The sequence below is a fragment of the Poecilia formosa genome, unplaced genomic scaffold (assembly GCF_000485575.1).
Source record: "Poecilia formosa unplaced genomic scaffold, Poecilia_formosa-5.1.2 Scaffold181, whole genome shotgun sequence".
Taxonomy (NCBI): domain Eukaryota; kingdom Metazoa; phylum Chordata; class Actinopteri; order Cyprinodontiformes; family Poeciliidae; genus Poecilia; species Poecilia formosa.
The window spans coordinates 270,759-292,998 of record NW_006800120.1 but is presented as its reverse complement, the minus strand read 5'-3'; the positions used below and the strand labels follow the sequence as shown (position 1 = coordinate 292,998).

General features: G+C 38.0%; 2 protein-coding genes across 3 annotated transcripts; both read left to right on the top strand.

The window, feature by feature from the left end:
• The first annotated feature begins 320 nt into the window (after window positions 1-320).
• Window positions 321-5,475, top strand: LOC103147363 (src-like-adapter 2). Of its 2 annotated transcripts, none has more exons than XM_007565660.2 (8): window positions 321-872; window positions 1,359-1,434; window positions 1,546-1,645; window positions 1,724-1,810; window positions 2,137-2,240; window positions 3,720-3,872; window positions 3,960-4,080; window positions 4,903-5,475. In XM_007565660.2, the coding sequence occupies exons 2-8, from the start codon at window positions 1,362-1,364 to the stop codon at window positions 5,024-5,026; spliced, it is 762 nt and encodes a 253-aa protein (XP_007565722.1). In that variant the 5' UTR covers window positions 321-872; window positions 1,359-1,361; the 3' UTR covers window positions 5,027-5,475. The 2 variants fall into 2 exon arrangements, with proteins under 2 accessions (XP_007565722.1, XP_007565721.1); XM_007565659.2 differs by having other exon boundaries at window positions 329-872; window positions 1,355-1,434.
• Window positions 5,476-7,301: 1,826 nt separating this feature from the next.
• Window positions 7,302-20,928, top strand: trpc4apa (transient receptor potential cation channel, subfamily C, member 4 associated protein a). The gene is made up of 18 exons (XM_007565658.2): window positions 7,302-7,464; window positions 11,025-11,153; window positions 11,275-11,391; window positions 11,498-11,555; window positions 11,651-11,706; window positions 11,843-11,971; window positions 13,072-13,273; window positions 13,363-13,548; window positions 14,019-14,161; window positions 14,248-14,379; window positions 14,485-14,543; window positions 14,632-14,817; window positions 14,902-14,992; window positions 15,111-15,251; window positions 16,230-16,341; window positions 16,474-16,586; window positions 16,686-16,892; window positions 19,732-20,928. The coding sequence occupies exons 1-18, from the start codon at window positions 7,339-7,341 to the stop codon at window positions 19,867-19,869; spliced, it is 2,325 nt and encodes a 774-aa protein (XP_007565720.1). The 5' UTR covers window positions 7,302-7,338; the 3' UTR covers window positions 19,870-20,928.
• The last annotated feature ends 1,312 nt before the right edge of the window (window positions 20,929-22,240 follow it).

The following is a 22,240-nucleotide window of genomic DNA, read 5'->3' as shown; positions in this document are numbered from 1 at the left end:
TGCTAAATAAAAGTCTCCAGAACCTTTCAAAAAGTTTTTATTAATTATTGTGCCAATGCTTTAGATTTCTTGCCAATTAGAGAAAATTAGAAATTAAGATTTCTTGTTTTTATATGTTGCATCAATATTTCAATATAATTTGTAATATTTTTTCATATATGTATGTTTTTTATATGACAAATAAGTTTTAATATTCTTTACCATTCCACTAATCAATTGATCTGAATTCCATAGTTAAAGCTTCTATAATCTCAGGTTTATGTTGAACTTTAGACTGATGAGAAATGATCACTTCATGGACTCGTAGGCTCTTTAGTCAGAACCTTCCCGTTTAATCATCAGCTGGGTTTCAGTGGGCCGACGGAGAATCATGTAATCTGGCCGCCGCATTTCGATTCCAACGACTGCAAATGACTTTTTTATTATTTCTTTTTTTTTCTCCTTGAAATTATGTCACCAGATCAAACCACAACAGCACTGCGAGTGCAAACACCACTTACGCAGGGGCTCATTCCATACACATGCGGTGCGTTTCAGAGATCTGCACTGGATAGAGAGCATCGCTGCAGGCGCTCTGAGTCAGATGTTCGAGCGTCGCACGTCACAGGAAGCTGAAGCTGGCCGTCGTACATAAAGGCGAGGCGGGAGACCTCCTCTCTTCAGTCAGCCCACGTTAGAAACAGCTGCAAAAACACAGCAGCTTCCAAGAGCGCACAGCAGCAGCAGCAGCAGAAGAAGAAGAAGAGGCAAAGCTCAGCGTCACTCAATCTTTAAAGGATTTTTTTTACAGAAGATAGGGATTTATCTGCAAGCATTGTCTTTGGATATCGCTGCATCCTCTTGATAAATTATTGGAGCAAGAAACAAACTGGGTAAGTTATATTTAACTGGGCACTTTTACCTTTTTGTTTTTGATTGCATGTAGTATTGAATTCTCCTCATGAAAAATAGATGAACAGTAAGTGCGTTGTCTTCAATGCATTTTGCACTTCGTGTCATAAGAGGAAAATTTCCCTCTTTTCTAGCCTTCGAGAAGCATCAACGTCTCGCTCGTTCCCTCGCTTGCATGCTGCATGGAAATTTAACACAGGATATCACAGGGCTTCTTGTTGTGGTCGGGCGCCTTCCTGTGTCACCTCGCGACTGTTGCTTGCTTACAATAAATGTAGAGTCCCTATAGGTGGCCACGATTCGCTGCACAGTCATAGCAATAATCAGTAGGATGAGGAAAATGAAATCTCCATGTTTCCCAGATTGTCTCACTAAGTTCTCCACTTCTTCTTCTTTTTCTTTTTCTTCTTCTTCTTCTCCTTCTACCTTTTCTTCTACTTGTTCTCATGAATTCCCAAACCAGGTAGAGGATGGGCACCTGCTACACCAGATGTCAATGCAACCAGACAGTCCTAGAAAATCAGTCTGGATCTGCGACGCCAAGTAAGCTCCACTCCCAAAACACTCAGGAGGACAAAAAAAAAATTAAGTAAATTAAATAAATTAAATAAATTAAGCAAAACATCAACGATGCCTGTATCTCATGTCTTGCAGGACAACGGGAAAGTGTGATCGTCTCTTTGTATGACTACCCATCGTTTGAGCACACAGAACTGACCATGCACATGGGGGAAAGGCTGACCGTAGTCTCAGAGTAAGTGTAACTCCAAACATCATCCGATCTGGACTTGACGGCAGATTAGTGACAGATGTCTGTTCTCAAACGTCACAGCGACGGTGATTTCGTGATGGTGAGATCCACGACCACCGGGCGCGAGAGCTACGTGCCCACCAACTACACGGCGAAGGTGACAGACAAGTGAGTGACGTTAAGATTTCATAGCCGTGCGTGTGAGAAAGCAGAGAGAACAGAGTGAAGAGAAGAGGGGAGTTCCGTGAGAGGAGGTTCTGTGTAGGTGAACTGCGCCTCGGTGGAGACAGACGTTTGGAACAAGATGTCTGCTCTCTTTGATCACACAAACAGGCTCCAACAGTTTCACTCCTCCTCCTCCTGGGGGGAGTCAATCTTCTGTCATGGTGTTCCAGTGGATTTTCCAGACCTGAAAATATTTATCAAATGTTGCAATGTAGTCTCATCTTGTTGAATATGTGGGTAACACTTTTGTTTTGTTTTTTTTGCAACAGGTGGCTGTACACGGGGATCAGCAGGTATAAAGCAGAGGAACTCCTTAAACATCCCAGCAACCAGACTGGAGCCTTTTTGATCCGTGAATCAGAGACAAACAGAGGTTAGATCTTTTTTTTTTTTTAAATAGTAAACTGTACATTAAACACTTGTAATTCAATGTTATAGCCTCTGCTGCGATTTATTTCATTTGAAAGTACAACTTTAAAAGGTTTGAGGTTAAAAAAAAGCTCTGTTACGGTTATTTTTGCTAGTTGGATACTGAGACGAATAGATTCAGACCTGAGTTGGTTTAACATGCATTGTTGACTCAGTACACTGAATATGAGTTACATTAAATAATGTTCAGCCTGCCGTAGAGTGGCCTTTATGCAAATGGAGTACTGTGTAGGATTTTTTTTCTTCTTTGGTTTAAATTTGCGTTTACTTATCAAGAAAGTTGAATTTAGATCATAAAACTAACTCTCAAAATGGAAATGTTTAAAATTCTCGGATCCTTATGTTGAACCACGTTTGTGGTTTCAACTTTAGTCTTTAGTCAAGCCTTTTAACTTGACTAATGACTAATTATTTGGTGAAAGTGTGAATATTGAACACAGCTAGCACTAGCTTGCGTTAACCGCTTAGAAGCTGAAAGGTAATTAATGTTAGTTTCAGTTAAACTGGTTCTTGTATGTCAGCTGGTCATTACCCACATTAACATAATCTTACCACATCATTTTACTATCTGTTTATTTCTCATTTCATCCTGTGGAAGAGTTTCAGTGTAGACTCGTCAGGTTGTCGAATAGTTCAAAATGGCCGCCAGAAAAGAAGCAGCTCTTTCTGGTGTTTCTCTGTTCCGACAAACTGACCCACAACGTCTAGTTGAAACTACACAACTTCTGTCCCAGCAGCATAAATCTAGCATGTTGCTTAAATAAATAACTCAACAGTTTATAAAATGCAGACATATACATGAAAGAACTGAAATATTTGCTTCTTTTGTTGAAGACAAAGAAAATATAAACGGCTTAGCTCATATAGGAGTAGCGCTAATGCAGCCAGATTAGCAACTTGGGGACTGAATACAACAAACATTTTTTGATTTTTAGAATCAGCATCTTTACATTTTATACAGTATATTCCATATTCTTTTCGTGGCAGCAAACCTTTATGAAATGTTTGCTGCCAGCCAAGTACTGATTAGAAACTTAAATTAAGAGAATTACTTTTTAACAGAACCCTATTTAAGAAAAGAATCAGAACGATTCCTAATTAGTTAAGATATGATTAAAGCAGAATGTGAAACGATTGAGCGTGGACGATACTAAATAGATATTATTGGTGCAATGGTGGCTGGTGAATAAACAGGAAGTGGGCCCCAAACCAAAATTCTGCCCAGGACTCCATTCAACTTTTGACCAGCCCTGCTGAGGACAGAATCTAAATATTTGTCAATTTTTTCTATCACTGAACTCAGTCATGTGTTTGATAGTTTATTTAAAAAGTGCAACAAAAAGATTTCAACTCCAGGGAAAACAGCACAAAAGTTCAAACGTGTATTTTAACAGCTGTGTCTGTGTGTGTTTTCTGCATTTAGACAGCTATTCCCTCTCCATCCTGCGGAGGACCGGCTCCTCAGACCTGAACCCTGTGAAGCACTACCGCATCTCCCAGCTGGAAAACTCCTGGGTCTACATTTCTCCAGGTCTCACATTTCCCTCCCTCCATTACCTGGTGCAACACTATTCAGGTTTGTGCTGAGGTCCTGGTCTTGTCTTCTCACATTGTCGCAGCAAAATGTACCTGACTGACATCGGCGCCGTTTTTCCTTCCACAGAACTTCCAGACGGGCTGTGCTGTCGACTGACGGTCCCTTGCTTCATCCAAGGGTTGGATGAGCCCAGACCAGTTCCCACCACCGTCAGGAGGCCGACCATCAACTGGAGGGAAATTAGCAGGTGAGAGGACCGACTGATTGCTGTTTTTGCTGGCATTGCCTCAGAATGCATTGGTTCAGTCCAAGGTCATTAAAACCAGCAAAGTAACGAAAACTGAAACTGGACCCATGTTCTGCATTTATAAAACTAAAACATACTGAAATTATAAGTATAATATTCTTCGTTTTTGTGTTTATGAATCTATTTCTTAGTCTTTCGAACTGGTGAGAAATTGATTCCCCCCAGCCCCCAACACACACACACAGTTCACATCAGCTGGTGGCAAATTCAGACAGTTGGTTGTTCAGCAATAATTGAATAATAAAATAAAAAAATGGTATCGTATTACCCAATCGATTTATACATAATCAAAATACAATAATATTTAAACCTTTTTTGAATTCAGCATCTAAAAATTAACCAAAGTATGAAAAAACTAAATCTAAAACTATGACTAATTAAAAACTAAACCAAAACTAGGCAGCATTTAACTGATAGAGACTAGAAAACACACACTGAATCTAACTAAATTAGACAAACAAAAAGTCGCAAAATAAAATTAAACTATAATGAAAAACAGACCTATTATAGTCCTATGGTACTGCGTGATTTAGAGCTAAGCGAACCGATGCAGAGGAGTTTGAAAACATGATCAACGGGGCAGATAAGGCTGTGGTTGTATTGACTGGTTGCTGTTTGTACACTTCACCGCCATGTTCGGTCTGAAGAAAGTTTCCTGTGACTCTGTGAAGTTCTACTTTTATTTGTGATAATTGCTTTGCAGCAAAAACCAAAGCTATTCAAACCCCTAAACCTTTTTTCTGTTATGTTCCGTTGAAATAGGTCCGTGATCCTCGGGAGAAAGAGAACCGAGTCGGACAACTCCTTGGTGAGCGACGGGCTGAGGGAGGCCATCAGCTCCTACCTCCAGTTAACAGAGTGCAAAGATTACAGCTGGGACACGTGAAGGAAAGCCTGTGTGGTCAGTTTTGGGGAAAAAAAAACAAACAAAAAAAATGAAGTTAAACAAAAAGAGTGGAGGGAATTACTGCTCTGGGGTTGCTGCAAGCTTGAGCAAACCCCTGAAGGAAGTCCTCTGGACGCCCAAACGCCATCTCTGAGGATTGGTCCAGGAACAGAAGCGAGGCAGAGGCACTACACCGCTCAGAGACAAGTCAAACTGTCGGCCATTTCTAGTGGAAGGCGGACGAAGCACAGAGGCAGAGGATGTCGGCTGCAAAGAGGCGATGAATGTTTCACCTAATTTATGAAGATTTTAACTTAATATTGTCTGTTAACATTACAGCAATCTGATTGTATCTGAATGTTGTCGCTGTTGTCTTGTTATTTGAAACTAATATAATCTATACGCTACCAATAAATAATTTACACCAATAAAACCACATATTTACAAGAGTTTGGAGGTTTTTTTATTTCATATGATTTAGTTTAAGGGTTCCAAAAGTTGGGTTTGGAGACTAACAAGTCAATATATGAGTCTTCAGTATGGGCGGAGCCAGGGTGTGGCCAGGGCAACCATTGGCCACCTTTGCGGCCATCTCTGTGAAGTGATTGGTTAATTCAGGTGAGTCTCTCATGAGCAGAGCAACAAGCAGTTCCCTTCCAAAACAGGTGGTGGCAGCAGTGATGAAACCAATAAACATGTTTATTGATATAGTAAGATTAATTATTAATTATTTTTGAAAATTCAGATGTTGTGCTCTGTTGTGGCTCTGGTGCCGATCAGTTGTTGGGCCCCCTGAGTGAGTTACGGTCCCAGCCCGTCACCCCCATGAACATTTTCTAGTTTCGCCACTGCTTCTAGAAGTTAAGAACAAAAATGACAATTTCCCTGATCAATGTTATTTTGTTCATTGTATTACACCATACGTATTGATATTTGCTTCACCAATTCAAACTCAAGAAAATTTGAAAGTAAAAGTACACAAAAGTCCAGCACTAAAAAATAAATCATCTACCATAAAACATCAGCAAAGTCTGTAAAAAAAAAAGAAGAAAAACAAAAACAACACAGGAGAATGAATGCATGAGCAATAAAAATTTCACTTTGTCTCTCTTTGGCAAATAAAATCCCTCTTCACAAATATCATTGTATAAATTAAAAAGTTTAGGTCCTGAGCCTTGTGGAATACCACATTTAATGTTTGAGCTCCAATATTTTATTACACCACACATCTCTCTATTTGTCGAAAAATTTAATCACAACAAACAGATCGTTTGTTTTGGGTTTCTATTGTTAATAGCAGAGCAGTTATAGAATAATATTATTGCTAAATTCAGAATTTTTAAACATTTCCTTAGTATTTGGTGGAAATGATTTTTAAACTGTGTGACTCAGATAAAGTATTTCAAGCTTTTCACAAATGTTTTCTCAAATTTTGTCCCATTCTTCCTGTCATAATTAGTGAAACAATAAGTTTGTTCAGCTCTGCCTGCATGTTTTTACGGTACTGAGATCAGGATTTTGTGATGACCTCACCAAAACATTGATGTTGTTGCCTTTCAGCCTCTTAATTTTAATTTGGTGACTTTCCGATAGAACTTGTCTTTTAAAGATCCATTTGTTCCCAGGTACCAACAGTGTGGCAAATGTTGGTTTGATATGTATTGTTTCTTCTCATACCAGTAGTTTCTCAAGCAGCAAAACACCCACACAGCATGATGCTGCCACCCCCGTACATCACAGTTGGGAATTATGTTCTCAGGCTAGCGAACTTGGCTCTTTTCCTCCAAAGCTAATTTTGGTCATCATTGCTAAAATGTACAGTCATGATCTGTTTTATTTTATTTTTCCCCCATGTTGCTTATGGGGTTCTTCAAAATATATCAACAGTGTCACCATATTCAAATGTGGTGAATTATCCTATCATAAACTTATGAAGCATCACATCATCTGGGCTTTCCCAATTTATTTAAAGACAAATTTTTGAGATTTTTTTTTTTAACCTTTGTTACTCTGTTTTTTATGACTTATTTTGAGGTTTAAAACCTGAAAAAATTGTGGGGCCACTGACATAATTTAATTGTCATTTTTTAAAATTTATATTTAAGTTCGTTTTGGGATCAATAAAGTATTTGAGAATTTAAGTTAATTAGCACTTTACTGAACAAAGCAAATACTGTAACGAAAATACACTATGAAACTAAACGTGTAATGTCAATTTCGCTACCACCAGATGGCGCGCCACTCCTCATTTTTCTATTTTATTAAAGCTTTCCACTTCCTGCCCAAACAGTTGGGTTCAGGAAGAAGAAATAATGGCGACGCTTCTGGGGTCTGAGTTCTCTAGTAGTGGAAGAAAACGAAGAAATTGCAACAGTAATATAGTCACAAAGTTAACGTCTAGTAAAATAACCGGGGAAGGTTTCAGCCGAGGAACACAGGTAAGAGAAACGGCACCTCTATCAGTTGTGAACGCATTCTAAAGTTAGGCGAGTGAGACCGGGGACTTGCGCTTGGAGTCAAGCCTGAAAATGAAGAGGTTATCCCGGAGAGTTAGCTGGGGAGGTTTTCCGTCAATGTCCGAGTGTATTTTGCCAATTAGGCAGAACGTTTCAGAGTATATTCAGAGGCAAAATAATATATACGACTTTGCATTGGAATAGCATTCTATCACATGTAGTTGGACAAATATTGATACCAGTGCAAATGGAAAAGCTCCGCATGAAATGCATCTTTTGTTGTTAGCTCCACGTTAGCTTAGCATCTAGGGCTACGTTAATGCGATATCATCTAATAAGTCAAGATGTTTAGACTAACCCTTGCTTTGTGCTCTAAGATGCAATTATTGCTAAAAAGCTCCGCTTTATTTAAAATATGATTTTAAATTCGTCACTGACGGTAGTTGTAGCTGGTAATGTTAGCCAGCGGGCTAAGTACATCTGGTTAGCTAAGGTAGTTCAACAGCTCAGGTGATTACGTAACCACGCAGCAACCACAATAACTACCGTTTCCATAAATGGATAGGGCAGAGCAGCTGCCTGGGCAGGTTGACACGCTTATCTTTCGTTTTCACAAGTTGACAGAAATTTACTAGATATAGTTTACTTTGAAGAGTTCATTTGATGAGTTGGTTAGCTCGAATGGTTTCGATTGTCCTGGTAACTGCGTTAGCCTCTCAACTGTCAAAATTGAATTGGGAGCTAATTTGACGCGACAAATCTCCAAAAAAAAAAAAAAAAATCTGTATTAGAATTACAAAAATGTTTCCACTGAATATGCTAATTATTCAATTTAAAAAGTATCCCGTGATATATTTGCATCATCTCTTAAAAAGAACTCTAAATAATATATTCAGTTTATCAGCAATAAACATTTTATTTAGGGGTTAGTTGGACTTTAGATACAAAATTTGAACTATATGACATCTTAAATGTCAAATACTAATCAATCAATCGGTTTATTCACTCAAAAAAACACATTCCATCACCAATGTACAAAAACATTGTCTTGTAACAACAATTAATCTACATGAGTGAAAAGGAGCAGGAAGAAGAAAAACCTTATAAAAACCTGCACCTTTCACAATAATTACAAACTAATTGCGATCTCATACTAATAAAAAAATGGGGAGGAAAAACAAAGGGGAGAGACAGATATTTTAGACTAGAATACTGTAAATATTGAATAGCTATTTCAATAAAACCATCAATATTTTTTAATTCTTTATTAAAATCAAATTCACATTTTGAACAAAATGGTAAAGGTTCCCTTTATTTTTTGTCAGTAATGTAAACAATAAAATGATTTATTTGGTGTTTAATTGAAGGAATTTATCTTTCTGAATAAAATACGTCGCTACATTTGTGCATTAAAGCATATAACCCTAATATTTAGCTGCTTTTTTGTTTTGTTTTGTTTCGTTGTTGTTTGCATGGAAACCAGTCATAAAAACACATGATGATGATTGTGGTTTTGGCGATACGCATTTCAATGCTGTTTACATCATATGACCACATGACTGTCTATGCATTGGGTTTGGGTGAATGTCCACCGATGGAGGGTAGTTTCAATTTTTATTCTTGGTGTGAACAGGCAAAGTTGATGTTAAAGGAAGATTATTACATGCAGTATTTAACTGAGCTGGTAAACGTGCATAAGGACAAGTGGCCACATTGAGACAGAATACTGATTTGGCTTTTAACACTATGGCAGAAGAAAAGTCCTGCTGTCCAAAAAATGATCTCCAGTATGAAGAGTTTTCAGTATTTGAAGCAGCAAGTTCGTTTCCAGATTTAGTCAGAGTTCCTTTGTGAGCTCAGAGTAAATTCCTACTGATTACCGAGTGGAAAAATGTGGTTTAATTTAGAAAACCTTCGCCTCCTCTGTGCATTTATGCACAAGCGATCCGCTGCTTCCAACTGTTCACGTTGGTCCTGACCTTAGTGTGTCTAAAGTTTGTAAAAGTCAGCAGATAAACGGATGCAGATTCCAGATTAAAACGATAACAGAGAAACCTGGGGCTCGCTCACAGCTGCTTACAAAGATATCCGGATCTTGAACCCAGAAGGTTTATTTTCAGTGTCCCGTCCCTTCAAATAAAAAAGCGAGTAAAATGTGATTATTTCCTGATTCTTTACAACTTTCCACAGTCTAAATCAGGTTTATGCAATCATCCTCTAAACTTCAAAGTCATTTGAAGAAAAATTAACAATAAAGGTCACATGACGGCTTCCTCTGCAAAGTATAACTGAGCTCTGGTTTTCTCTGTTGCACTTCACCGACCACTAGGGCTGCAACTAACGATTAGTCATCGATTGCTCTATCAATTATTCTGACAATTAAACAAAAAAAAATGTGTATGTTCCACAAATACTTCATTTAACCACTCAAACCTTTTTCAAACAATATCTAGATTAAAAGATGCAAATAAGTAATTGATGAATTCCTTTTTTAAAATGACATTTGGACAAAATATTTAATTGCCTAAAATGGACCGATTGTCTGCATCAAAGGATTCATCTGCAGCTAAAAAAAATACAAACATCAAAATGTGAGAAGCTCAGGCCTTTCTGCTCGACTTAACATCAGTCAGTTTACAGCTTTTTTAGATGAACTTCAAAAAATGAACTTCAAAAAATAATTGTGTAGAAACAAATGCTTAGTAAATGACTTTTTTTGTCCTGGATAAAGTAAATTTGTAGACCAGTGTTTTTTTTGTTGTTGTTGTTTTTTTTTTGTTTTTTTTTTGTCTTGAGCGCAAAAGTACAAATTTATTGTGCATTTTTGAATAATTCCTGGGTTGATTGTGCCGTTCTTTCAGCAAATGGCCTTTTACTGAAGCTGCATTCTCCAGCTAATTGAACTAGTTGGCGATTATTTTATTAAGTGATTCAAAGAGGATTAATTGTCTTTCATTGATGTTCAGTGTCAGGGTGAGCGATATGAACTTAGAAAGAATCTCATCATAATTTTAGTATTATTATATTACTATTTAGTATTTATTTTTAGTTAACTGTATATCATATTCACATTTATTGATATTTATTGAAGTTCATGTGGAACAAACAGTGGAGGACAAAAGCAAAAATAAAATTTTCAGATCATGTTGTCAGTCTTGTTTTTTTTTTATTTTTTTATTTATCATCAATAACCAAAATGTACCATGACAACGATAAATCCCCAGTTCAAAGTGATGCATCCCAAAACAAGCAGCCAGTTTTCTGCTGGAAACGTCATTAAATGCAACACACACTTGGTACCACATCGTAGACAAACATCAAACTGTGTAAGATACTTTTAAATTTTGCCATATTTAGTTTTTTCCCTTCATTTTCTCTGCTCCAGCGGTCACTTGTACAGCTAAAGTCTTTATTCTTTGTATACACAGTTTGAATTGCATGACTGAAAGTAGTTTAACTTGCAGCGTGTCATTTGTTTTGAAGTGTTTTGTCTGTGTGGGTCTGCGTGTGTTTTATTGACCGGCCACTCTGGTACGTTGCAGCTCCCTGGAGGCTTGCTTCAGGAGAGAGATAAACCTGCTAAGTGGCATGGCATCCCCGACCTGCTCCAGAAGCTCCACGAGAGCAGCCACCCCAACAGCGACCTCTCCCACGCTCACGGCTATCTCAAGGTACACAGCGTCGCTCTCGGCTCACCGTCATGGTGGTGTTTCATCCTCTTCAGTGATTCCCAACCTGGTTATTAGGGATTTTATGCTAATCAACCCTTTCTTTTTTTTTTTTCTTTTCCAGAGCTTATCATCACAGCTCTCGGTGGAGGCCATGTCTTTTGTCACAGAAGACAGGACAAAAGCTCAGGAATCCACCTTCCCCAACACCTACACCTTTGACCTGTTCGGTGGAGTCGATGTAAGTTTTAAGAGTTTCTTCAATTTCTTTTTTTTTTTTTTAATTTTATTTTAAAGTGGAAGCTGTAGTTTATTTCTGACGTCCAAATGTTCTGTTTCTTTGGCAGCTGCTTGTGGAAATCTTAATGAGACCCACACTAACTATGCAGAAGAAGAAACCCAAAAGTGAGTAAGAATAACATCAAATTGTCATTTTTCTCATTTTGTTTTCTCTTTTACCAAATAAATCCCTGCTAACATCTGTTCCTTTACTTCTACAGTGAATGATGAGCTGGTCAAAGACTGCCTTAGTGTTCTCTACAACTGTTGTATATGTGTAAGTGTTCAATTACATTTTTTTAACTTAAGACAAAAGCGGTGGTGCTTCAAGCTTTCATGCAGTTTATTTCAAAGAATATTTTCTTGTTTCTGATGAGTCATTTGTAGTGAAGTTATTTGATTTCTGACTGCAGACGGAGGGAGTGACGAAGAGCCTGGCAGCCAGGGACGACTTTGTTCTGTTTCTCTTCACTCTGATGACAAACAAGAAGACGTTCCTGCAGACGGCGACACTCATTGAAGACATTCTTGGAGTGAAAAAGGTGAGCAGTGCGCTCAGGTTGAACCTGTAGATTTGGTTTATGGGACTCTGGAAGCACCAGGGCTGAGGGATTGATTTTTAGTTCTCTTCTTATGTTATAACATGTTATATGTAGTGATCATACAAGGTAAATTACAGGCTTTACATTTAAAACCTGCATTATTTAGCAACAAGTTAAAATGCAGGATTTTTTTTTCAGTTTTTATTTCAGAGATTGATAAAATAATTTTCTTCTCACCAAGCAGAGAAAAATGTCATCAACCACATTGTTTAAAATAACTCAGCAAACACATTCACTGTTTTTCTGTGTTTCTAGTTTCACTATGTGTAATGTAAACTTTTTCTGAAACAATGTGGTTTAGCCTCACAAACATAGTTTAGATTGTATTCAGCAACCGCTTAGCCCTGGAAACAACTGGAATTCAGGGATTTGACTAGACCTATAAATGACTGGCAGGGAAACTGAGTTCTGTTGTAAATTGAGAAAATACAACCAAGTCCCAGTATAAATACCTAAAAAGATTATAAAGAAGTGCAATATAATTTTTTTAAGACCTTGATAAATTTTTTAAAGAATAAAACATAGTAAAAATGTTTTTCATGCTCGGGTATCAGTTAATTTTGCAACAATATGTTTAAATCACTTTATTATAAACCATTAATTTTGTCATATTTTTTGCGTTTTATATCCTGACATAAATAAATGACTTTGGAGGAAAAAAAAAACCCTAATGAATGTTTTTGAATACAGTTTTTGAAGAAGTGGAAATTGTCTGAATAGTTTTATATTCAATCAATTTTAGTTGTGTCTTTATACTGTTAGATTGAAACCAGAACGATCATTGGTCCGCTTGCATAATAATCTACCGTTGTAACACTAAATTGTTGGCCTTACTGAAGCAATGAAAATGTCCTCCATGACGGTTTCTGGTAACAAGTCTCTGGTTCGGTTGACCAAAACGATGAAACACCATGAATCAGCAAAAAACTCCAGACCTTGATCTCCTCACTCAGCCTGATCTGTCAGTAAACGTGGGTTGTTATCCAGTAAAATGCGCTCCGTGTGAATTTGACGGCAACACATCCGTTTACGTCTTTAAGGAGATGATCCAGTTGGAAGGAATCCCCAACCTCTCAGGTCTGGTCCAAAGCTTCGACCAGCAGCAGCTGGCCAACTTCTGCCGCATCCTGTCCGTCACCATCTCAGAACCGGATATAGGGAACGACGACAAGCACACTCTGCTGGCCAAAAACGCTCAACAGAAGCGCAACGCCAGCCCGTCCCGCGCCGAGGTCAACCAGGGTTGGTTGGATTTTATGTACAGATATCAGATTGGTCTGAGAGAAAAAAAACAAACCCTGATTGGTTCCTGATCTCTGTTCGTTTCACAGTGACTCTACTGAACATCCCGGGCTTCATTGAGCGGCTGTGTAAGTTAGCCACTAGAAAAGTGTCTGAAGCCACAGGAGCAAACTTCCTGCAGGAGTTGGAGGACTGGTACACCTGGCTGGACAACGCTCTGGTGCTTGACGCGCTCATGCAGATGGCCACTGAGGAGGCTGAGCAGAGCAGCACTGGTGAGAATTTAGACATTTTTGGAAAAATCTTGTTTTTTTATTATTATTTTTTTTTTTTACCCATCTGCTATTTTGTTTTCTGGCTTCAGTTCAGTCCCTCTAGAATCTTTTTCTTGTGATTATTACTAATTTTATGGCACCTTTTTCAGAAAGCTGCTGTCAAAGTTGCACATTTTTTAAGCTTTATTGATATTTTCTTATTTTCTAAACTTTTTTTCCCTTTCCCTCCCCCAAAAAACCCCCCCAAAAAACCCCAAGGACTTGGTTTAACCAGATTATAATGACATTTGTGATATCACTTTTCATGCCACTACACCAGCCTATAGAAAATCAGACCTAACAGGTTTAACATACCATGTCCACTTTGACCATATTCTGTAGAAAGCGTCCCTTTCACTGTGACGGAGACAAACAGTTTTTCCTGTGTATAGTCTCAGATGGTCTGAATTTCAGGTCATTTTCCTCTTCAGAGTCGTCAGACGAGAGTTCTCTGGCCACCAGCCCTCTGAGACACAGGCTGCCCCAGTCCATGAAGACCGTCCACGAGATCATGTACAAGGTGGAGGTTCTGTATGTGCTCTGCGTCCTCCTGATGGGCCGACAGAGGAACCAGGTACCGCTGCGCCGTCCGGAGTCGGAACATGTCGCGCTCCTCGCCGCGGCCGAGTCTTGTCTCATTCCTCCTCGTCGTTTTTGTAGGTCCACAAGATGCTGGCCGAGTTCCGTCTCATCCCAGGGCTCAACAACCTGTTCGACAAGCTCATCTGGAGGAAGTACACCGCGTCCAATCACGTGGTGCACGGCCAGAATGAGAACTGCGACTGCAGCCCAGTATGATCCTCTTCACCTTCTGCTTTCACTGAGAAGTGAAAATCTTCAAAGAATGTGAACATTTATTTCACCTGTCCAAAAAAAAACATGTTCCTTGTTGTGCAGGAGATATCCTTTAAAATCCAATTCCTGCGGCTACTCCAGAGTTTCAGCGATCACCATGAGTACGTGTCCTGAAATTCACCTGCTTTTGTGCTGATGTTTAGCGTTTTGGTGTCTTGTTTTTTTAAGAATCTGCTCTCCATCTTTCAGGAACAAGTACCTCTTGCTCAACAATCAGGAGCTGAACGAACTGAGTGCCATCTCCATGAAGGCCAACATCCCAGAGGTGGAAGCTCTAGTCAACACAGACAGAAGCTTAGTTTGTGATGGAAAGAAGGGTCTCCTCACGCGTCTCCTCACCGTCATGAAGAGGGAACCGCCCGACTCATCCTTTAGGTTCAGATTATATATCATTGTCACTGTAATCCTAATCCTGAAAGCACATTGAACTAAACCGTGTTGTTTTTCCTGTTTGTTTAGGTTCTGGCAGGCAAGGGCAGTGGAAAGTTTTCTCAGAGGAGCAACATCTTACGCAGACCAAATGTTCCTCCTAAAGCGAGGGCTCCTAGAGGTAGAGCACGTTTGTCCTGCAGGAATAAATTCATGTTAAAGAAAAACAAAAAAGTTTTTTTTCCACTTTGGTCATTTTAACGAGTCGCTGCTCATTTTGTGCTTCGATCCTCCGACAGCACATCCTGCTCTGCATCATAGACAGCGGCTGTACGTCTCGAGATGTCCTTCAGAGCTACTTTGATCTGCTGGGGGAGCTCATGAAGTTCAACATCGATGCTTTTAAAAGGTTCAACAAATACGTCAACACTCCAGAGAAGGTATGAAGACACTCCGATATAAAAATGTTAGATCATACGCACGATCTGACAGAGTACAAAGATTGTGACACCATCTGTTGATATATTTTTTGGTTTGTGTGTGACTTCTCTGTTCTTCTACTAATCAGCCATTACACAGGTCTCCATAGTAACGGAGAGAGTGTAGCTCACCGTCTCTCTGATGTGGCCGACTGTGTTGAGGGAGAGACATTGGTACATGTGGCATTTACCATAAAATAAATAAATTTTTCAAGGACAACACTTTGTTTATGAAGGAGGAGAGTGAGTCTTTTTGAGTTTTTATCTTTAGCAAATCAACTGGAGCTGGAAAGAAAACCTTTTTACCACTGAATTATCAACAAGTCCTATCAAAACCACTAAAGATGGACTGCCATGCATGTCTTAGTGCATCTGTGATCGGAACATTATAGTTCTCATTATAAGGTTGCACTGTCATCATTATTTATGTCATCATAAACAAAGTTTGGATTCTTTTCTTTTTACAAAAATATTTTAAATAGACTAATTTTGAAGAACTTTACAGAAACAGCGAAATAATTTTCAGTAATTTGTGTTGAATAATAAACACTAAAAGAAAAATAAAGCGTTTCTCTTTATTGTGGTTGTTGATACAATTTAGGTAATATTTGAGTTAAATTTGGAATTAGCAAGGCATAAATATAATTCAGAAAAATATGCAATAGAAACCATTTTATCTGCACAGAAATTAAAATAGTTTTGACTTTCTTTACTGCATGGCCACTGTAGCTGTTGATTTAGCATTTAGCGCTTAAATTGAATCAGAAATGTACTTGTTTGGTTTTAAAAAATGAATTCCTATTTGTTGATTTCACCCAACAAAATGTCACAGCTGAAGCTGCAGGTCTTTTATTCTCGTTACGTTTCAGTGTCACTCTTCTGCTTCGTTTTGATCAGTCAGTAAGACGTCACAGCTGATTGAACCTCAAACTGTTTTAGTTTCAGGCCTTCCTGACTCAGATCAACAGCTCCTTGGTGGACTCAAACATGCTGGTGCGCTGCATCGTCCTCTCACTGGACCGTTTTGAAAGCCAGACTGAAGATGTCAAAGGTAAAACAAGTCTTTCAGGAAGGCCAAATTTTGATTATGGTTTGATTCCGTAATATGATCAGAAAATAGTTGGTAGCTTTTTTTGAGTAAAAAAATAAATGAATAAATCAGTGATTTTTCTGTCCTCATCAGTTATGGAGGTGCTGTCTGAGTGCTGCCTGCTGTCCTATGTGGCCAGAGTTGAAAACAGATTGTCCTTCCTCTTCCGACTCATCAACATCATCAACGTGCAAACACTTACACAGGTGAGGGTTTGCTTTCACTGCGGTGTGTGTGCGTACAGAAACAGGCGAACTTGCTGGACACTGAGTCATGTGACCCCCCACCTCTCTTTCTTTCTGCAGGAGAACGTGAGCTGTTTAAATACCAGTTTGGTGATCTTGATGTTGGCCAGACGAAAGGCGAAGCTGCCCTTCTATCTCAACGCCCTGCGGGAGAAGGAGTACACGGAGAAATACCCCGGCTGCCTGCTGAACAACTTCCACAACCTGCTGCGCTTCTGGCAACGCCACTACCTCAACAAGGACAAGGATAGCACATGTCTGGAGAACGTGAGTCCCTGAACGCAGTTAAACCATGAGTTATTAGCGTAAATTCACTTTTTTCATGTCGTATCAAGATCAGTTGTCTGTTTTTTTTTTTTTTGTCAACCATTCAAAATAATCCCAAAATGGAAATGCAATGCAAGCTTGTTGGTTAAAATGTATGCCCTGAAATTCATTACCAACAGTTTTAACCAAAAGCTTAACACAGCAAGAATAAGGAGTTTATAGAGTCAGTGGAAACTCTGGTTCAGTTTTCCATTTTAAGCAAACCAACCTGATGCTTGTACTTTTACTCATTGAGAGCTTCCTGTGGTTTCCAGCTGTTAGATAAATCAGCCAAAAACGCTCAGACAGACCACTTGTGCAATTGTCAGTCTGAAAACTTGCTTTCTAACAGGCTGGCTTAGATCAACACATCTACAAACACAAGTACACAAACAAAACACGATGCAACATGGCACAATAATCAGTAAATCAATTAATTGCATGATAAATTAAAACAAACTCAATTTCCAATTTCATGATTTATCATTTTTCTCTATCAAAAAATGGATGATAAAAGTCTTCAGTCTGGAGGTTTGGTCTCAACTAAACCTTCTTTGAAGGATAATTTTATTTCCAGAGTCTTCATAATTAATTTTACTAGTTGTTTCTGTTGTTTTGTTGATTTATTTTGGATATTTAAAATGTCTTCCAGTGTTAAATTAGAATTTAAAGTTTGTTGCTCTTTCAGAACGTGTTCTTTCATTATTATCATCATATTACTGGCAAATTGTCTCAAAACAATATTATCGTCTATCACGATGACTCCTGAGACGATTAATTGTCCAGAAACATTGGTTACTGTGACAGCCCTAAATACAACAAATACTTCTAGTGTCACACCAGAAGATCATCGGAGGAATCATAATTAGTCAGGTTTATGACGAATTACTATTTTTGATTTCCTGACGTGGCAGATTTAGGTTTGATTGTTAAAAATTAGTTTAAGTGACTTCATAAGCAGATTTTAGCCACAAACTGAAAGGAAAATGTAAGTGCAATTTATCACAATTCGGTTTGATTTTAGCAGCCTATCAGCAGCCAGATACCGAAAAACATTACTTTAAAAAGTTTAGTATTAGTTGCAACACTGAATTTATAAGTCTAAACTTAGAGGACTAAATGGACAAACAGAACATGTTCTTTTTCTATTTACAAGTCCTACCACTTGTAAATAGTGTTTTTTTTTTTTTTTTTTTGTAGTTGGCTAAAAAAATTCTCCACACATTTGAACAAAACTAAAACAAGTCCCTTAGGTTGAAAAGAGAGTATTACATTAGTGCCATTAATTTAAGACATAAGAAACTCATTCACAAGTCGGATCTTTGTGTGGGCTAAACTAGCCTGCTAGTTTAGACTAATAAATGTTTTGTCCAAATGTGTGTAGATTTTTTTTGTATTTACTTGTTTTACTTAAGTTAGGCTTTAATGCCATTCATATAGTTAAAAACTCAGTTGCTTTAAATAATATTTTTTTTTCAACACAAAAATAAATTGCAGTAAATTAACACACTGCATGATCTACACTAGTAATGTGTTCATTTACTCCTTACTGACATCTCAGACTCTACAATATCGCTTTTCTCTTCAGTGACAAATATTTAGTTCCATCAGCAGTTTCTTCAGTACAACTACACATCTCTAAAAAATAAATGTGACTCAACATGAACACCTACAATCTGATGAAGTCCGGTTTTGCTGAAGTCTTTGGTTAGATTTTCTCTGTTTTGATCTGACTTGTTGATAATCACTCAAAACGCAATTCAACTTGAGTAATTTTTTTTTAAGTTGATCTTGCAAATTGCATGATGAGTAAGTTGTAGTGTAGCTGATTGATCATTAAAAATGTTTTTATTGGACCAAGCTAACACCTTGGAGTAGATCCAGGTCTCTTTTTAATTACTTTTTCCACATTAATATTCCTCATTTACCGTTGGTATTTTTAGCCCTCTGCCACACCTAAAAATGTCGATTTATTATTTATTTTTATTTTTTTTCCTTTTTTTTTTCTTTCCGTTTTGTTTTTTTGTTAGTTTCATATTTTCTGTACTGAAGTCAGGAACGGAGTACTGATGCTGCCAAAATTGGTAATAGATATTGAAAGAAATAAATGGTTAAAGTAATTAATATGCCAACCAAATATTGCATCTAAAAATTGTAACACAAATAGTAGGGCAGTATAACTTTTAGATTATCTCTATTATTTAACTTGCCATTTTATTTCAATCTTAGTTCAGTTTTTTTTTTTTAACTTATTTTTTCATATTCTGTAGTTATAAATACAGAATACAAGAAAATTAAACGTGATGGTGAATAAGAATTGTACTAAATAAATACAGAATTTAAATCTGGTCCACTGTTTGAAAAGTTTGGATACCCTTAAAGGTCAACCCAGGAGTTAATGCTGTGATAAAAATGTTATGTTTAGAAAAAGTCAAAGTAATTACAGGATTGTGACCAAATGCTAATTTTGCCAGGATGAACTGGATGTAAAAATTGAAAGGAGCTATTTATTTACTTTTATACATGTTTCTGTAACAACAACAATAATAATAATCAAAAAATAATCTTAAAGGGAAAAAAAAAAGATGGCTCTCTTGTGGACTTTTCTATCTTACTGCTGCCCCCAAGTGGCAGAAAATGATCAATGACCCTTTCAGAGTAACACTGTTCGTCTTAAACATAAGATTGATGTTTAGCAGCAGCTAATTTAGTTTTAACCGTTCCAGCTCAACAAAATTGCCTCCCTATTTAAGGCTGTAGAACAAACAGAAGTAAATATTCTCTGCTTCCTCTCCCTCAGAGCTCCTGCATCCCGTTCAGCTACTGGAAGGAGACGGTGTCAGTACTTCTGGGCTCTGACAGAACTTCTCGCTGTGCCATTGTGAGTTACATTGACGAGCCCTTCATGGATCTGGACAGGGACCTGCTGGAAGATTGACCCTCCGGCGGGCTTAGGCGCTGGGGGGCTAAGGGAGCCCGTGGTTCAGACTCTTCTGATCCGACCCCTCCAGGTGTTTTTGTGACTGCGTTCAGGATCTAAAGACTCACCCGTCTGCTGTCCGTACCTTCGCATGGAGGCCGTCATCACAGTTGAGAGCAGATGATGGAGTTCGACTGACTGTCATCTTCTCACAAAGTTAAAATGCTTTTTGTTTTTTTGTTTTTTTTGGAAAGGAGAACTTAAAGCTGCAGGGCCCCCTTTCCCAGCAGTCTAACAGACCTTGGAAATAGACTTTGGAAAAACGACACCCGCATTTGTTGTTTGCTTTATGTGAAATTCGGATAGAGCCTTTTATATAGCCTATACAGAATTCTATGGAAAAGTATGAATGAACAAATTATATGTAAAAAGAAAAAAAATAAGAACAAAAAAAACAAAACAGTTTCTTTTCACATGGACTTGATTTTGAAACTCGGCACAGATTGAGCCCACGTGTGCAGGACGGTGGTGTGTCGTCACCAGCCTCACTCACTACTTTGACTTCATGCCACACCACTGCCTCGCCCGAGGTGAACAAAATGCTAATAGTTCAGCGTTTGCAGGGGTTCTGGGGGGGGACTTCTCATCTTCCTGTTCTCTGGCCCTGTTTTACTACGTGGCTGTCTTTGGTCGGTGCTTTCTGGCTCTACTCGGCCCATTTAATCAGCAAGATGGCCTGGTTCTCATATCTTACAGGATTCCTCTTGCTTAAGAAAACTCATTCTCTTTGTGGCTTCAGAAGCTTCACCCAGGGACTCATGGTTATTTTATTTGTATTCTTCCTTTTTTTTCTTTCCTTTTCCAGGTTTCTTTTTTTTTTTTTTTTGCTTTGATCAATGGCTTTTAACTCTGGATAAACTGTAGAATAAAACATTGCACAGAATAATTGTTTTTATTGTTTAATATATATATATTAACTCATTTGTTCATTAAAATGTTCCCATTCTCTAACAAATTGTTTCAATGTTGTGAGAGATGCTTTAGAAAGAGAATAAACTATGCAGGTGCTAGTATTCAGAGAAGACTCTTCCTTCAGGCTCGTCTATCTGGCTTCACTAAAACCCGGTTTATTTTGGGTCGGTTTGTTCTGGACTGCAGGAGTCCAGATTTATTTCCAATCATGACATGGCTATAAACCTTCTGCTGTTCTTCACCGGGATCCATTTTATCTTCAAAGCTAAACTCTCCTACTCACTGCCTTGCTGAAGTATCCATCTCCCCATTAACTCTTCTGTCAAATTTCTTTTTATTTTTATTCTGGGTCAAACTATTGCTGATGTAATTTTCTTGTCTTGGAGAATGTTGAGTGTAACACAAAGTAGTCGTATTTTTACGACCAAACTTATCTAATAAGTAGAACCAAGTCCATCCAGAGGCTTTCACTGAAGAGCTGACGTTGCTGCACCCAAATTGGCATTTATCTAATTTACTAACCCCAATATAGCAGAATTTGAGTCAGTTTCTTTCAAAATACTTGCATTTTGAAAGAAACTGACTCAAATTCTGCTTTATGACAGAGAATAAGAATAATAAAGCCCAAAAGAATTTGAAAACTGGAGGCCATTCGTTTGATAAATCTGCAAAATCATTTCATCATTGAGGCTAATTTGCTTGATTTTCTTGTCAAACTAATAAATTTGCACTCTACAATTTTGGTACCACATGGCAAAAAGTTTTTACACCCCTGCCTTAGTGGATGATGTTTTCTCGGTTTCCGTTTGCAGTCTTCACTTTCCGAAGACAGATTAAACATTGTTCAGTATGATGTCTGAAACTTTGGATGTTTTAAAAACTGCTTTAGATTTCACCACACCTTCATCCCTTACCCGTCTGCTTTGTTTCTTGATCTTCATGATTTTGTTTGTTTTCTGAGACCTTCACAGGACAGCTGGATTTATGCGTAGATTGAATTACTCAGAGGAACTCCAGTTTGCTAATCAGGTGACTCGTGCAGTGGATTTTATTTTTTCAGTGTCAAAGTAAAGGGCATTGTATACATTTGCTTTTTTCCACTTTTGAGATTGTCATTTGTAGAACTTCTGAAAAACATGTAGTTCTCCTTCTACTCTACAGTTTAGTGATTTTCATTAAAGAAAGTCGACTATTTCACAGGACAGCGGGTGTTGGATGACACCATCAGCTTTTGGGAAGCACTTAGTACTAATCCACCTCATTTGCTTTAGCCGTTTCTCTTTAAAGCTGCACGGCTGTATTGTTAGAAAGCTGTGTGGTGCCTTTTGTCAAGTTACACAGTCAAAAGTTAACAGCAGTTAATTTAATTTAGCTTATTTATCCTGTCGTGGAAAAACATGGGGGTGTTCCATTTTTC

Excerpts from the sequence above, each read along its gene's own strand:
- LOC103147363 (XM_007565660.2), top strand. The coding sequence starts at position 1,362 with ATGGGCACCTGCTACACCAGATGTCAATGCAACCAGACAGTCCTAGAA. Across the intron at positions 1,435-1,545 it reads GTCTGGATCTGCGACGCCAA|GACAACGGGAAAGTGTGATC; the intron begins GTAAGCTCCACT and ends CATGTCTTGCAG. Across the intron at positions 2,241-3,719 it reads TGAATCAGAGACAAACAGAG|ACAGCTATTCCCTCTCCATC; the intron begins GTTAGATCTTTT and ends TTCTGCATTTAG.
- trpc4apa (XM_007565658.2), top strand. The coding sequence starts at position 7,339 with ATGGCGACGCTTCTGGGGTCTGAGTTCTCTAGTAGTGGAAGAAAACGA. Across the intron at positions 13,274-13,362 it reads CCGCGCCGAGGTCAACCAGG|TGACTCTACTGAACATCCCG; the intron begins GTTGGTTGGATT and ends TTCGTTTCACAG. Across the intron at positions 14,993-15,110 it reads TAAAGCGAGGGCTCCTAGAG|CACATCCTGCTCTGCATCAT; the intron begins GTAGAGCACGTT and ends ATCCTCCGACAG.